The sequence below is a fragment of the Saccostrea echinata genome, unplaced genomic scaffold (genome assembly GCF_033153115.1).
Source record: "Saccostrea echinata isolate AGI-Se365-2 ecotype Australia unplaced genomic scaffold, CSIRO_AGI_Sech_v1 ptg000016l, whole genome shotgun sequence".
NCBI classification, from domain to species: Eukaryota; Metazoa; Mollusca; class Bivalvia; order Ostreida; family Ostreidae; genus Saccostrea; species Saccostrea echinata.
Window position 1 is genome coordinate 12297256 of NW_026889765.1, and position 15683 is coordinate 12312938.

At 34.3% G+C, this 15683-nt stretch overlaps 1 protein-coding gene across 1 annotated transcript in view; it reads left to right on the plus strand.

The window, feature by feature from the left end:
- LOC133188456 (secernin-2-like) overlaps nucleotides 1–13004 on the plus strand; it is a 66564-nt gene extending 53560 nt beyond the window's left edge. The window contains exons 6-7 of the mRNA XM_061323894.1: nucleotides 9098–9298; nucleotides 11566–13004. Coding sequence (XP_061179878.1) covers nucleotides 9098–9298; nucleotides 11566–11858 — 494 coding nt within the window. The 3' untranslated portion in view covers nucleotides 11859–13004. The remainder of the gene's footprint in view (nucleotides 1–9097; nucleotides 9299–11565) is intronic.
- The last annotated feature ends 2679 nt before the right edge of the window (nucleotides 13005–15683 follow it).

Sequence of the window (15683 nt, forward strand, 5' to 3'; positions counted from 1 at the left end):
GACTAGTATGAAAGAATGTCAAATCACATTTCATAAATTTTTTTGCCTTTGCTTAACTGAAAAATGAAGGCCTAAATTTGTCATCTTAATAAATTTGTTACCCGCTTATCGTTCTTGATTTTGTGTTTTTATGACGTCACAAAGACCCATTGATGTAAATAACGCATTAGATATAGTGTAATTTTACCGTATTTTATTTAGTTAATTTTAGTCATTTATTGGGGATATAAATGTGATTATGATTTTAGATGAGCTACCTGGTTCTAAAGTACAGTTTACTCTATTTGAACTAATCGTTAATTAGGCCAACAACTGAAAACGAGAGGTTTTCATTGTAGGATGATCTTGATGAATACCCCGTTGAAATCAAGATTCTTCTCCTCCAACTATGATTACTTATTTTAAATTAATACTTTAGAAACAAAAATCTTCTTATTTCTGTTTAATACGCATATGATACATGATGGTTTTTTTTTTCATTCCCAGTGAAAGTGTATAATAAACAACAAAAAACAGCATATTAATTAATTAACATTGACCTAAACTTTCTTACAATAAAAATTTTAATGGGCATGCAAAATCTGTCAAATAAATTGTGTCATATATTGAGAGAGAAAAATATCCAGCTCATGAGTACCTCTTTTTTCCCAAATAAACACGGAGACATTGAAGTTCATGATAAACATGGAGCAATGAAAAGTCGTCTTTGAATGCACGCTTGCTGCAATCTGAAACACGAAGACTAATGTAAAAACGATATAGAAATAGGGGTTTATGACGACATCATCGTAATTTTGTTGTCATATTAAAACTGATTTTAAAAAATGGCTCAAAATTATCGGCATCACGAGTATGTACATGTATATACATGCACTGTAATGTTACGGTGCTGATACTTCTATAAGTTTGGCTGAGCAATTGCAGTTTGAAAATACTCATACACTTCGTGCATAAATTGATTAGTTAAAAAAAATCCATACCCCCATTGTTTGCGCGATTGCACATGAACAATTTTTTAAAATTTTTACAGTTAAACATTTTTTTTAATCGATCAGACTATATACTCTGCGTTTAAATAAATTGATACAAATTTAAACAATTCGGTCTGTAAATATATTCACACAGAAAAGTAGGATTACATAGATAGATAAAAATTATTACGATAACATAGTTATAGTGTTATGTGTATATGTACCGACTTCTTGGTAAGAAAAAAATACGAGGATAGAGTACAGACCCCCTCTCTTTGTATTCTCTCTCTCTCTCTCTCTCTCTCTCTCTCTGTGTCGAGTGAAGTGTCGAAGGACGACAATAAATTACACAGATAAAACATGCTAAAATCTTGCAAATATGCAATAGGATGTTAAAAGACAAATACTATCTTGTTTGAACATTGTATATTTATGCGCAGTTTTAGCCAAGATGATGATATTTCTTAAAAATTACGCTGCAAAAGACATGATCAGTTGTATAAAATGTTAGTACTGAATGTAGTGACTGGGTCTTACTGACGTCATAAGCAAAGGGAGATAAGCCGCGCTAGTTGAAGTTCATTTTCGCAGTCAAATAATTTTGATCGACTCTGCTGCCGCTAACTTGCATAAAAAATACAAAATGTAATTGCAGGCTTTTTAAAGTTACTCAGATGAACTCATTTCCGTATACAACCCCAAATGCTCAGGACATTGTTTCATATGACCTTTAATACAATGTTAACTTTAAGTCCATTTTATTAAATTCATTTAAAATTAAAATGTTTCCTAATCCAGAATGTTGTCTAATCCGGCCTATTTCTTTCGAACAAGTGGTGTCCGGATTAGACAAATTTTACTGTATGTTCTTCAGTGAGTCATGACTCACTGTCCTTCCATCTTTCCATTGGCTTGAAACTCCAAACTGAATTTTTATAGCCTAGTGTTCAGGTATCAGGCTAGTGCTTTTGGTGCACACTGCATTCTAAAGCAACTATAAGCCTTCGTTGACCAAACTTGCATGGATGATACATCTAAGGAGGTACACTACCAGAGTTGCTTGGATGCATAATTATGTCTCCTCTTCCAGGGGAGACATTGTTTTTGTCGATTTTCTTATTAAGGTCTTCCGTCTTCACGGAAGACCTTATAGTAATTCTACTGTTTCTTCTTATTATTATTTTTCCGCCCATCTAATTTTGTGCATGCAGTTTCTCGAAGACTACTGGGTGGATTTTAATGAAATTTGCAGAAACAATATGTTGTAATCTGAAGTTATTTTATCAGAGAGATTTTTAGGAAATTCACTTCTGGTGCCAAGTTACGGACCATTTTCTGAAATTAAAATGACATTTTGTCCGCGCATAATCTCAAGAAAGGTAAAAGATATCAAAGTCAATTTTTCAGGGATTATAGATCATGATAAATACTAGACAAGTCACCACTTTTTGTTGGTCGTCGGCACTTCCGGTCACTTACGGAAGTGATCAAAGAAATCGTAAAATTTCAACTTTCTTTTTTAAATCAATACTTACATCACATTATTGCATCTCCTTTGTATTTTCAAAATATGTTGGTCCCACCGGAAACAAAAACGTCAACTTCCGGTTACAAGAGAAAAACTACATAATTTGAGTATTTTTCTTTCCCATTAATATCTTTTGTAGATAAAGTTTTTGAAATGAATTTTAAATATGTTACTTAGACTGCAAATGTCTAGAGTAACCTCAAAAATCTTTGTAAAATACACTTCCGGTTGCATGTTTTTTCTGTCCTCAAAATGAGAAGTTGTCTGAGCAAGATCTCGGAAACGGTAGGAGATTAATACACCAAACTTATATGAGCAACAGACCTTAAGATGAAGGCAAAACCATTTGGGTTAAGAGCGTCAGCCGTCACTTCCGGTCGTCACAGGAAGTGATCAAAAAAATCGAGAATCTCAACTTTTCTTTTTTTAATTGAAAATTGCATCACTTTATTGCATCTTTTTTGCAGATCCGAAAGATGTTGGTCCATCCAGAAACAAAAACGACAAATTCCGGTTATAAGAGAAATACTAAATAATTTGAGTATTTTACTTTCCTATAAATATTCTTTATAGATAAAGTATTTAAAATGAATTTTAAATTTGTTATTCAGAGTGCAAATGTCTAGAGTAACCTTAAATATCTTTTAAAAAATCTTTTTCGGTCGTGTGTTTTCCTGTCCTCAAAATGAGAAGTTCTCAGAACGAGATTTCAAAAACAGGTAAAAGATTAAAACACCAAACTTTTTATGAGTAATAGACCTTGAGGAGTAGGCGAAACCATTTGGGTTAAACGTGTCAGTCGTCACTTCTGCTTGTCACAGGAAGTGATCAAAGAAATCAGAAATTTTAACTTTTCTTTTTTAATTTAAAACTTCACTTTATTGCATCTCTTTCGCTGTTTTGAAATATGTTAGATTCCACAGAAAACAAAAACGTCGACTCCCAGTTTTAGGAGATAAATTTATTTTTATATTTAACTTTCTCATAAATATTGCTTATTGATAAAGTACTTGAAATAATTTTATGTATGTTGTAGATACTGCAAATGTCTAGAGAAATGTCAGAGATTTTTATAAAATTCACTTCCGGTCGCGTGTTTACCTGTCCTCAAATTAGAATTTGTTCTCACAATATTGCTCGGCAACAGCAAAAGACTGAAGTCTAAAACTTTCAGGACTGATAGTCAGTCATCAGTTTATTTGAATCATGAGAAAATCTTGTATCACCATTACTTCCAGTCGTGACAGGAAGTGAAGCTAAAAAGTGAATGGTCGATGGTTAGCACATTAAATTTTCACGCTGACGACCAGGGTTAAATCTCCAGTGTCTGAATTTCTTTTATCACTTTTTTCAGCTTGAATTTTCGTTTTTATTTTTAGAATCGGACGGAAGACCTCTCATTACTCGCAATGAGTTTCTAGTTCTTCTTCATCTTCTTCATCATCCAAATTTTGTCCGGGCCGTAACTTAAATACCCTTTAACATTAAGACTTCAAACTTGGAACATAGATAGATGACCTTGAGAAGGAGTATACACCAACATTTTTGACCTTGACCTATTTATAAGGTCAAGGTCAATCTTTTACATCAAAATAGAGTTCAGCCCAAAACTTGAGATCCCTTTGATATTAGGACTTCAAACTAGTAACATAGAAAGAAGACATTGATACAAGATGCAACACACAAAAAATTTTGACCTTGACCTCTTTTCTTCCTCAAGGTCAAATAGGGAAAAACTTGATTAGACCATAACTTAAGAATCCTTTGTTATAAAGACTTCAGACATGGAACATGCAGAAGTGGTATGAAGGAGGGATGCATGCCACCAAAATTTTTTACATTGATCCAATTATAAGGTCAAGGTCAATCTTTTACATCAAAATAGAGTCCAGACCGTAGCTTGAGTACCCTTTGATATTAGGACTTCAAACTTGTAACGTAGAAAGAAGACATTGTTACAAGATGCAAAGCATTAAAATTTTGACCTTGACCTCTTTCTTCAAGGTCAAATAGAGAAAACACGAAAAGATCATAACTTGAGAACCCTGACATTAAGACTTCAAACTTGGAACATAGAGAAGTGGTATAGAGGAAGGGTGAATGCCAACATTTTATTTCACCTTGAACTATTAATAAAGTCAAGGTCAATCTTTTACATGAAAATATAGTCTAGGTCATAACTTGAGAACTTTTTGACATTAGGATTTCAAACTTGGAATAAGGAAAGACAACATTGAGACTAAATGCACTGCATCAAAATATTTGACCTTGACCACTTTCTTCAAGGTCAAATTAAAAAAAACACGACCAGACCATTACTTGAGATCCATTTGACATGAAGACTTGAAATTTTGTACACAGAATTTGAGTTGAGATGTACTGCATTATTATTTTTGACCCTGAACATATATTTGCACTCGTTAATGTTGGTAAAGAAGGGGAGACATGTGTTTTTTTGTAGAAAAAAACAATACCCACTAGTTTGACCTTATTTTCCAGATGAGTGTGTAGGTTTAAGTTCTTTGAGCAGGTCCATTACCAAGAAACTATAAGCCCTGCCTGATCCAAACTTGCATGGATGATGCGACAAGGGATGAATGCTCTCAGACTTGCTGTAGATGCTGGATTTGACTTACATTTTTTGGATAAGTGACTAGTTTAAAGTTTTTGAATAAGTCCACTCCCAAGTAACTGCAAGCCCTATCAGACCAAAGTTGCATTAATGTTGCATTAAGGGATGCACACTACAAGATTATTAGTTTAGCATTGGACTTTGTCGTACTTAAAGATAACATTCATTGAGGTTAGCTCTGTAATCTTTGATTACCTATGTTAATTTATCTATCAATACATGTTTAATCATCCTTAAAAAACTATGAAAGTGCTTTTTGTATTATATATTTTAAAAATTCTTCTATAAATATCTTATTCAATAGACCTTTCAAGTACATTATTTACAGAAATTAATTATTATAGATGAATAACAAAGGGGAATAACTTTTCTCAATACAAAACAAATAAATAAATAAACAAATCTTTGTACTCTCTTTGCCTTCCAGACACCCAGGAAGAGACCAAATTTTCAAAGAATTCATGCATTTTCACTATATATTCAACACAGCCCTGCCATAACATCAGAATCTCTGACTCAGGGACCCTGAAATTCACAATTTTGGAAGAAGCACACCTGCTCATCATAACTATGCACTTAGTTTATCTGCTTAATACCTAGGACCAGAGAAGATGATTTTCAAAGAATTGATGCATTTTCAATATAAAATTCATAGAGCCTTCCCCCTGACACCAGAATCTCTGACCAATGAAAATCACAATTTTGGAAGAGGCTCCATTGCTGATCATAACCATGCAATTATTTTATCTGTTGATACTCAGAAGCAAGAAAAAAGATATTTAAAGAATTCATGCATTTTAACCATTTGATCTATAGATTCCCTGCTCTAACACCAGAATCTCTGACCCATGGGCCATGTAATTCAGAATTTTAGCACCTTTGCTCACTATTATCAGGCACTTAGTTTGTTTGCTTAATATCCAGCAGCAAAGAAGGAGATTTCAAAGAAATAATAATATATATTCACTATATAGTCAACAGAGCCTCACCCTAACACTAGAACCTTTGACCCAGGGGCCACAAAATGCACAATTTTGGAAGAGACACCCTTGCTTGTCATACCTATGCACAATGCACATAGTTTGTTTGATTAATACTCAGGAGCAGAGAAGATTTTCAAAGTAATAATAATGAATTTGCACTAAAAGTATTCATTACCAGTAAAAATATCTCTCTCTCCCCCCCCCCCCCCTTCTGGACACCAGGAACACTGACTCTGGGGCAACAAATTTCGCCATATTGAAAGAGGCACTTTTGCTCATCATAACTATGCATTTAATTTACTTGCTTTTTACCAAGGAGCAAAGAGGGATTTCTAAAGAATTTTTCTAAAGATTTCTAAAGAACATTTTTATGCATTTTCACTATATAATTGGTAGAGCCCATTCTGACACAAAACTCCTGACCCAGGGGACATGAAATGCACAATTTTGAAAGAGGCAACCCTTACTTGTCATAACTATGTACAAAGTTTCTTTGCTTAATACCCAAGAGCAGAGAAGAAGATTTTCAAAAGAAATAATGCATTTTCACTTTATTATCAATAGATACCCCCCTTACACCAGAAACCCTGACCCAGAGTCTATGAAATTCACAATTTTGGAAGAGGCATCCCTGATCTTTATAACTATTCGTTTTTTGTTTTTTTTTGCTTAATACCAAGAGCAGAGAAGATTTCCAAAGAATTCTTACATTTTCACTACATATTCAATAGATTCCCCCCTGCCCCGAACCACTGGCCATGGGGCCACAAATTTCACAATTTTGGAAGAATCACACGTGCTCCTCATAACCACACACTGCACTTAATTTACCTGCCCAATACCCAGGAGCAGAGAAGATTTTCACTATATCATCTATAGAGCTTACACCTACCCCCCCCCCCCCCCCACCTCCCATCCCCTGCCCTTGACACCAGAACCCCTGACCCAGAGGTCATGAAATTTAGGAAGAGGCACACTTGCTCATCATAAGCATGTACTTAGTTTATCTGCTAAATATATCTGGAAGAGGAGAAAATGTCTAAAGAATTCATGTATTTCACTCTACGATCGTAAGAGCCCCGTCCAAACTCGGGAGCCCCTGACCCTAGAGCCATGAATTTCACAACTTTGTTAAAGGGCATAATACTTATTACAGTCATGACAGCACTTCAACTGCTTGATGTTCACTGTTCAGGAGTAAAGAAGAAGATTTTTAAAGATTGCATCAATTATGATGGTTTTAGCCCCACTCCTCAGGCCCCAGGGGGGATAGGGACCATGAAATTCACAATTTTTGTTCCCATTTATGAGATGCTATGGCAAAATTGTTAAATTGGTTCTGGAGTTCTAGAGAAGAAGCTGAAAAAAAAAATCAAGTCTTAACAGACAACATACAACGACAAACAAAAACAAATAGCAGTAGGTTACCTATAATTGACTCAGGTGACACCCCCCCCCCCCCCAAAAAGTTTTGATTAATAAACTATGAAAGCTACGGTTAATTTTAGTTCTCTAGATTTTTAGAACTTTTCTTTGATACAGTACTGATGTCAGAGAGAATTGAAGACTTCCTAAATCAGTGTCTTCCATTAACACAAATATCTGCATATTTACGCATAAAGAATACTTACTACCCCCTAAAATGTCATCCAAAGGGTCATCATGACACAGAAAAAATACGAAAACAAATTTTTAAAAATCAAGTTCAATGTTGTTGTCTGGATGGAGCCAGTTAAATAATCTGCATTTGAGGTTTCTAGGTACATGTATAAATGGCTGCGTTAATTTCCAAGTGGCATTGTTCAGAATTACCATGATTTCAGTGTCAACAATCTATTATTATTTTCAAATGAGCCATACAATTCTTAACAGATCCAGAAGTCTGAATTAAAAAAAATCACATCTGACATTTACTTGACAATGTTTATTTCAGTTTTGCTTTGTAAAAAAATGCTTCAGATGGTAATAAATAGGTCAGTTAAGCTCAATTACACGTAGTTAATGAACTGTTCTGCAGAACACTTTTCAGAAGTTGCTTCTTGAATGAGATGTACTCCGAGAAACCCAAACGACGGAATGAGTAGAATGTGTAAATAAAACAACAAGGACAATTATTATATTGTTTACTTTCATATTCTTAAAAATCAAATTATGATGTAAGAAAAAAAATAGCTAGTATACTGCGGAATCATCATTGTTCGTGGGGGATCAATGTTCGTGGATTTCGTGGGTAATCGTTACCCACGAATTTACATCCCCACGAACAACTATTTTGTCAATGTACCGATTAATTAGATCTACCAAATAAACGAGCTGCCCACGAAATTACATCCCCAGGAACCAATAAAATTTTGCTTGCCCACGAACATTGACCCCCACGAATTTAAATGATTCCACAGTAACATCTGAAAGCAAATCCAGAATACATTTTGACCCTAAAAAATTCTCTTTGACTCCAATGACCCTTGGTTTTCAAAGTTAGTGGAAAGTTGGAAACGCTGTAAATTTTAGGAGTAGAATGGTCTTTGGATTTTTTAAAAATAATGTCAATAAAAGATCTTCAGTTTTAAGACCCAAACTTCAACTGAAAAATTCCCAAATATCCAGTGTTCTCTGGAAAAAAAACCTTAACAATAAGAGAAAGACACCCTTTAAATTTAGGGTCATGTAGCCTTATCTGTCTAAAAATATTATATATGTGATTGAGTGATTGTTCAATGTCACCTTCTGTATGTACATGTATGAAGTACAGTTGTCACTTTCCTATGACAGCCCTGGCCCTCTCTGACTTCTACGTTTCTAAATCTGTTCCAATATTAATACAAATAATTCTGAATGCTTTTTTCACAGATGTTGATTTATGAAAGCATTTCTGTACTGGAAAAAGACAAGCCAATAATACTTAATTTTTCCATTTCATGTGATTTATATTTCATATCTCAATCATACTTGGTATTTAGGATGTTGATAAATGTAATTGCAGAGGAATTTGGATTGGTTGAGATGATGGAGATTTTGCGTGATCAGGAAAGTAATATCTGCATGTCAGGACCATTTATGACAACAGGAAGTATGATATCAGTGATTTCCCCTATTGTTCCAGCATGCCACTGGCTGACAGCGACTCCAAATCCTGTAGCCAGCTTCTTCAAACCCTTCATCTTCTGCCCTAACAACCAAGCTGGTAGGATATTGAAAATCTCTCCATTATGAAGTATTATTTTCAAGACCATCATGTTTATCTGGGTTTAACTTAATCTGTGAATAAAATATGATACAAATATTTTAAGGAATGTATTACAATGTTGTAAATATTTCAGACATTAATTGCTATTTAATATGGACAATTAAAAAATTAATGTTCTTAACATATGCTGTGAGTTCATTATTGAATCAAAGATGGGGGGATATTGTTCCTGATCTGTCTGTTTGTCTGCAAAAATTTTAACCTTGCCTATAACTTTTGATTGGTTGGAGCTAAGGTTTTCATATTTCACATGTGAATTCTTTGTGACAAGAACTTGTTTGGGTAACAACATATTTTACCTTTGACTTTGAAGTTTGACCCACTTTTGACCTTGGCCATAATTTTTGAAAGGTTAGTGTTATGACTTTCATATTTCACTTGTATATTTCTTTTACAAAGACCCTCCCCTTATTACTAGCCTTTGTGACCTTTTGACCATGACCTTTGAGTTTGATCTACTTTGAAAACTTGAATTTTTAGCTCACCTGAGCTGAAAGCTCAAATGAACACCCGCTGTCCGTCGTCCATATGTCTGTCCATCCGTCCGTCTGTAAACTTTTAACATTTTCACCTTCTCAAAAACCACTGGGCCAATTTTAACAAAAGTTGGTACAAAGCATCCTTGGGTAAAGCGGAGTTTAGATTATTAAAATGAAGGGTCTAGCCCCCTTACAAGGGGAGATAATCAAGAAAAGAAAGACAAAAATAGGGTAGGGTCATTAAAAAATCTTCTCAAGAACCACTGGACTAGAAAAGCTGAAATTTATTTGGAAGTATCCTGGGGTAGTTTAGATTCTAAATTGTTCAAATCATGACCCTCGAGGGAAGGATGGGGCCACAATAGAGAATCCAAGTTTTACATTGAAATATATAAGAAAAATCTTTAAAAATCTTTTTCTCAAGAACCACTGGGCCAGAAAAGCTGAAACTTGTGGAAGCATCCTGGGATAGTGTAGATTCTAAATTGTTTAAATCATGACCCCTGGGGGTAGGGTGTGGCCATAATAGAGAATCCAGTTTTACACTGAAATATATAGAAAAAAAATCTTTAAAATCCTTCCTTTTAAGAACCACTGGACCAGAAAAGCTGAAACTTATGTAGAAGCATACTGGGGTAGTGTAGATTCTAAATTGTTTAAATCATGACCGCCCGGGGTAGGGTGGGGCCACAATAGGTATTACAAGGGGATAATCTGATGAAGAACAGCAGGGCCAAAGTTACTCAGGTGAGCGTTGTGGCCCATGGGCCTCTTGTTGCATAACTTTTGAATGGTTGGTGTAAGGGCTGTCATATTGCCCAAATGTATTCCATATGGCAAGATCCTCCTTGGCTACCAGCATTTGTGAATTTTGGACCATGAAGTATGATCTACTTCTGAAGACTTAATCTTTGGCCATATCTTTTGAATGGTTGGTGCTTGGGCTTTCATATTTCACTTGTGAAGACCTTCCTTAAGGTACCAATATTTTTGACTTTGACCTTGGAGTATGACCTACTTTTGAAAAACATTAACATTGACCTTGAATTTGGAACAGTTGGTGCCAGGGCTGTCATATATAACAAATGTATTCCTTGTGACAAGACCTTTCCTTGCATACCAACATGCTGGACCTCATGACGTTGGCTTTGGAATTACCTTCTTTGAAAAACTTAAACCTTGACCATACTTTCTGAATGGTTGATACAAGGGCTTTCATAATTCTTATCTATATTTCTTGTAATAAAACCTTTCGTTTGGTACCAACATTTGACATTGACCTTAGATTTTGACTTTCATTTGAGAAACTGTCATATGGGAACATCAGTGTTTCACAAACACATCTTGTTGAGTCAATCCTCAAGTGAAATGTTCATCAGAAGATTCAAATTTGTTCAAATCATGACCCCCATAGGTAGGGTGGGGCTTAAATGGGGAATTGAAGTTTTACATAGGAATGTATAGGAAAAAAATTTAAAAATCTTCTTTTCAAGAAGAGAAATAGAATGTGGGATCAACTGTTTACAAAAAATACATGGGAAAAAATCAGATGAAATGATGAGGAAGAAAAGGGCCATATTGACATATTGTGGCACATGGGCTTTTGTTTAGCAATATGGATTAATTATCCATGAAGTAATGTATACTCAAAACTGAACTTTACTATATCCGTGAAAATTGATGCCCATGAATATTGATCATTACAAAATAAATCCATTACTTCAGGGACATTAACATCATCACCATTCTATGGAGAAAAGAACACAGTAAAATTAACACCCCAGGAGCAAGTTGACCGAAGTCATCCACTTGTTGAGGGGCACAAAAAACTCCTGGATCTCCTGGAGCAGGATGAGCTACAAGGTCACATGATTAAGAAGAATCTTAGAGAACTAGAGCAGAATTGTCTTGAGGATATCAAGGAGGTTTTGTCTCAGTTTACTGAACAAAGCTGTGTCAAAGTTGCTGCTATATTTAGCCACATGTGTAATATTGAAATGAACTTTTACAAAATGTAAGTTTCTTCTCCATGTGTCAAATTTCATTATTGTTATTAGATTAGCAGAAAGCTTTAGTAGCCAATTTAAGCTTTTTAAAAGACTCTTTGAATTATTTAAGGAATAACTGTCTAATTTTTTGGTTTCATGATGTGATCAATCGATTCGTGATAATTTGCATAAATGCCTTCGGCGTTTATGCATAAAATTATCACGCAAGCCAGTCGATTGATCATCGTCATGAAACCAAAAAATCTGACAGTTATTCCTTATATTTATATGCTCTTGATTCTGCAAAGTCACGTGCTACAAGCCCCGCTTCTGTCTCTATTTGTCCCGCCCTGAACGTGATTTTTTTTTTCACCATGCCTTTCGATGAACCAGTGGATTTATGTAGAAATAAAGTATTTTTACTATTTGAAATTTTATCTCGGACAAGGACATTGGAAATGTAAATATTTAGAAATAAATACTAGGTTTTGAAATTTTTTCTGATGTAGGGAATCTTAGATAAAATCAAAAAAGTACCCGGACTAGTTCTGTGCAATTTGAGTCAGAGAATTTTTATTTTTATGAGAAAAATTCTTTTTGGGTGAGTTTTTTATAATGGTGTTGATGAAGTGAGAAATAAATATAATTCCAGATTACACATATTTGCTGTAACATATATATGAATATGTATTTTGATAATGTGTATTTTGATGATCAGTAGACCTACTTCTATTGAATAATTTAATAATGATTTATTAAGCAACCTTTGAAATATTGCAAGCAAAAAACTTTCAAAACTTACCTCTTCATACAGTTTTGGTATAATGGTATAATATAACACAGAAGAAAGCTAAATGTAATTAAAACACAGGTGGGTAATACACATTTATATTTATTAAAGATACAAAACATGGTGCATAAAATATACAAGGATAGTTTTGGCTTTCTGATATCTTCAGAACAATAAATTATATTTGTTTAAGATATATTCATCTGCAGGATAAGGAAAAGAGTATTATTTCCTCACATTCCTAATGCTATGCATAGAATAAATTTGCTAGATGTTTATTTTAGCATTTTTTGATGTCGACAAGAAAGATTTAGTGTGAGAGGAACACTTTCAGCTGAACAGTTGCAATGTAGGAGTATAAGCAGGGTTATAAAACTTAGTTGGTTCTGGGATTTACTTGCAGTGATTCTGAATTTGTAATAAAAGCTCAGAAATCAACACCATATTTTTTATACATATTGGTATAATCATTTAAAATTTTATTAAAGAGTATTATCCAGTTGGAATTGAACATGTGAAACCTTTTTCAACTGCATGTAGTGTTTTGTTAGCTTACCTGAGCCTAAGGCTTGTGAGCTTTTCTGATCAAAATTTGTCTGTTTTCTGTTGTAAACTTTTTACAATTTAAAATTCTTCTCCAGAAGCACAGAGCCAATTTCAACCAAACTTGTCACAAAATATCCTTGGGTAAAGGGGATATAAATTTGTTCAAATGAAGGGCCAAGCCTTTTTCCAAGGAGAGATAAATATGAATTAGTGAAAATTAATGGCTTCTTTTAAAAATCTTCTTCTCAAGAATCACTTGACCAGGAAAGATGAAACTTGGTTGGAAGCATCCTCAGATCATGTAGATTCAATTTTTTTTTCTTCAGATCATGACCTACAGTGGTAAGGTGGGACCACAATAAGTGATCAAAATTTTACATAGTAATACAAAGGAGAATTCTTTTAAAGGCCGAGGTTTTCAACCGGTTGGTTTTCCTCAGGTAAGTTTGGTGTGGGGTGGAGCTTAATCGAAGCAGGTGAGAAGCCCCGAGGGAACGACGTTAGCTTGTGTATACCTACCTTTATACACAGGATGTTACCTGAGTGTATTACCTGTATACGTTTTCCTACGACATAGTAAAACGAAGTCATTGTTTTTCTTGTGTAGGTCAATTGAAATGTTGACCGTAAAATTCTGAAATAAACCATGCGAAATGTTTTTGTTGCGGACAGAATCCTACTCAAATTCTTTCTTTTAAAATTAATCTTTTTTAACAATTTGACAATTTCAAGTATACTGTGTGTTTGTTAATTAATTTCATATGTTATAACGAATATTATAGGACCAAATTTGTCGTTGTAAGCTGGCGACACAAAGGGAAGTAATTCAAATTGCACGTTGTGTACGCAATTCGAAAGAAAAAAGCGGGTCATAAATAAGTCTCTCACTAATATTAAAACTCAGAAACGCTATTTGGAGACTAAATTATGTAGAAATATAATAAACTAAATAAATATTTTTAGAAGATAATTCCTACGTGATTTTTCCATGACGCATTGTCTGTAAAAATGGCCAGGGCTTTGGACCGGGGATGATTCCCCCGACAGCTATAGGTGAAACGGGAATTGAATCACCTGGATTGTACTTTTTTCCCTTCGGGATTCATAATTTCGAATACTATATGCAATGCAAGATGTTATAATTTCTCTTAAACTGGTTATTATACTTTAACTTTCGTCACCGTATCTTGAAGAAAAGCGACACGTATTTGTCTTATAAAGTTTCTCTTGAGCAATATTACAATTTTGTCATACTTGTTTTAAAAAAATAATTTTATTTAATTCCATAACATTTCAAAAGGGGGTCGGTATATTTTGTTAAGGTGGAATAAATGTACGTCAGTTATGTTTTGACAAATTATAATTATCGATTGTAATCGTGAAATGAAATCCCCCTTTTTAAATTACAATTTTAATATTTAAGCATGATTTTTCTTATCATTTATTTAATTATTTGACAAAATGATTATATTTATGGCATATTCTTATGCATTTAAATAATGCCTTGATTGCTTCTTTATCACGTTGGCATTTGCGGTGGGCATCAAAAGCCTGAATGTAAATTGGATGGTCGGTACAAGCTCCAGACAAGGTACACAAGATATACACAACGGCAGAAAACTAAATGTCAATCAAATCCAAGTATCCAATCCCAGGCTTAATTTCAGATGATTGACAGGGGTTCTAAGACCAGGTAAATTTGAAGGAGGTGCTTATTTCCTCCCCCTTTAAGATCTTCTTCTACAAGAACAGCAAAGCCATGCTTGATCAGATTTATATGAAAGCATCCTCAGTTTTGATTCAATTTTTAGCTCTTCTGAGCCAAAGGCTCAAAGAGCTAATGCTATGGCCATTTGTGTGGTGTGCGTAAACTTTTTAGAATATGGGCCATAACTCAAGAACCCCTTGGCCAATTATTGTCAAATTTGTCACAGGGTATCCTTGGCCCAAGGGCTCCCTTTTATACTAAAACTAGGGTTGTGACGCTTAAACAAGTGGAGATATTAGGAAAATAGAAACAAAAGTACTGGTTGCTAAAAAATCTTCTTCTCAAGAACCACTGGGCAGATTATCACCAATCTTACACAAAAGGATGAGGATATGTTGTAGATTAAAACTTGTTCAAGGCATCACCCTGGGGCAAAGGGCGTGGTCTCAAGGTCACTTCAAAGTTGACCAAAAATTACATTTTATTAAAATGTTGATATTTTGCTTACTATAACCTACTTTTGAAAATTTATGGCTTTAATTAAATATTTTGGGTACTAATTGGCTTAGAATCATCAAACTTTGTCAGTCGATGTATCTTGGGTCCTCGGAGTACAACAACTGAAAAGTAGGTCACCGTGACCTACCTTTGAAAATTTATGGCTTTAATTAAATATTTTTCAGGTACTAATTGGCTTAGAATCATCAAACTTTGTCAGTTGATGCATCTTGGGTCTTTGGAGTAGGTCGACTAAAAAGTAGGTCACCGTGACCTACTTTTGAAAATTTATGGCTTTAATTTAATATTTCGG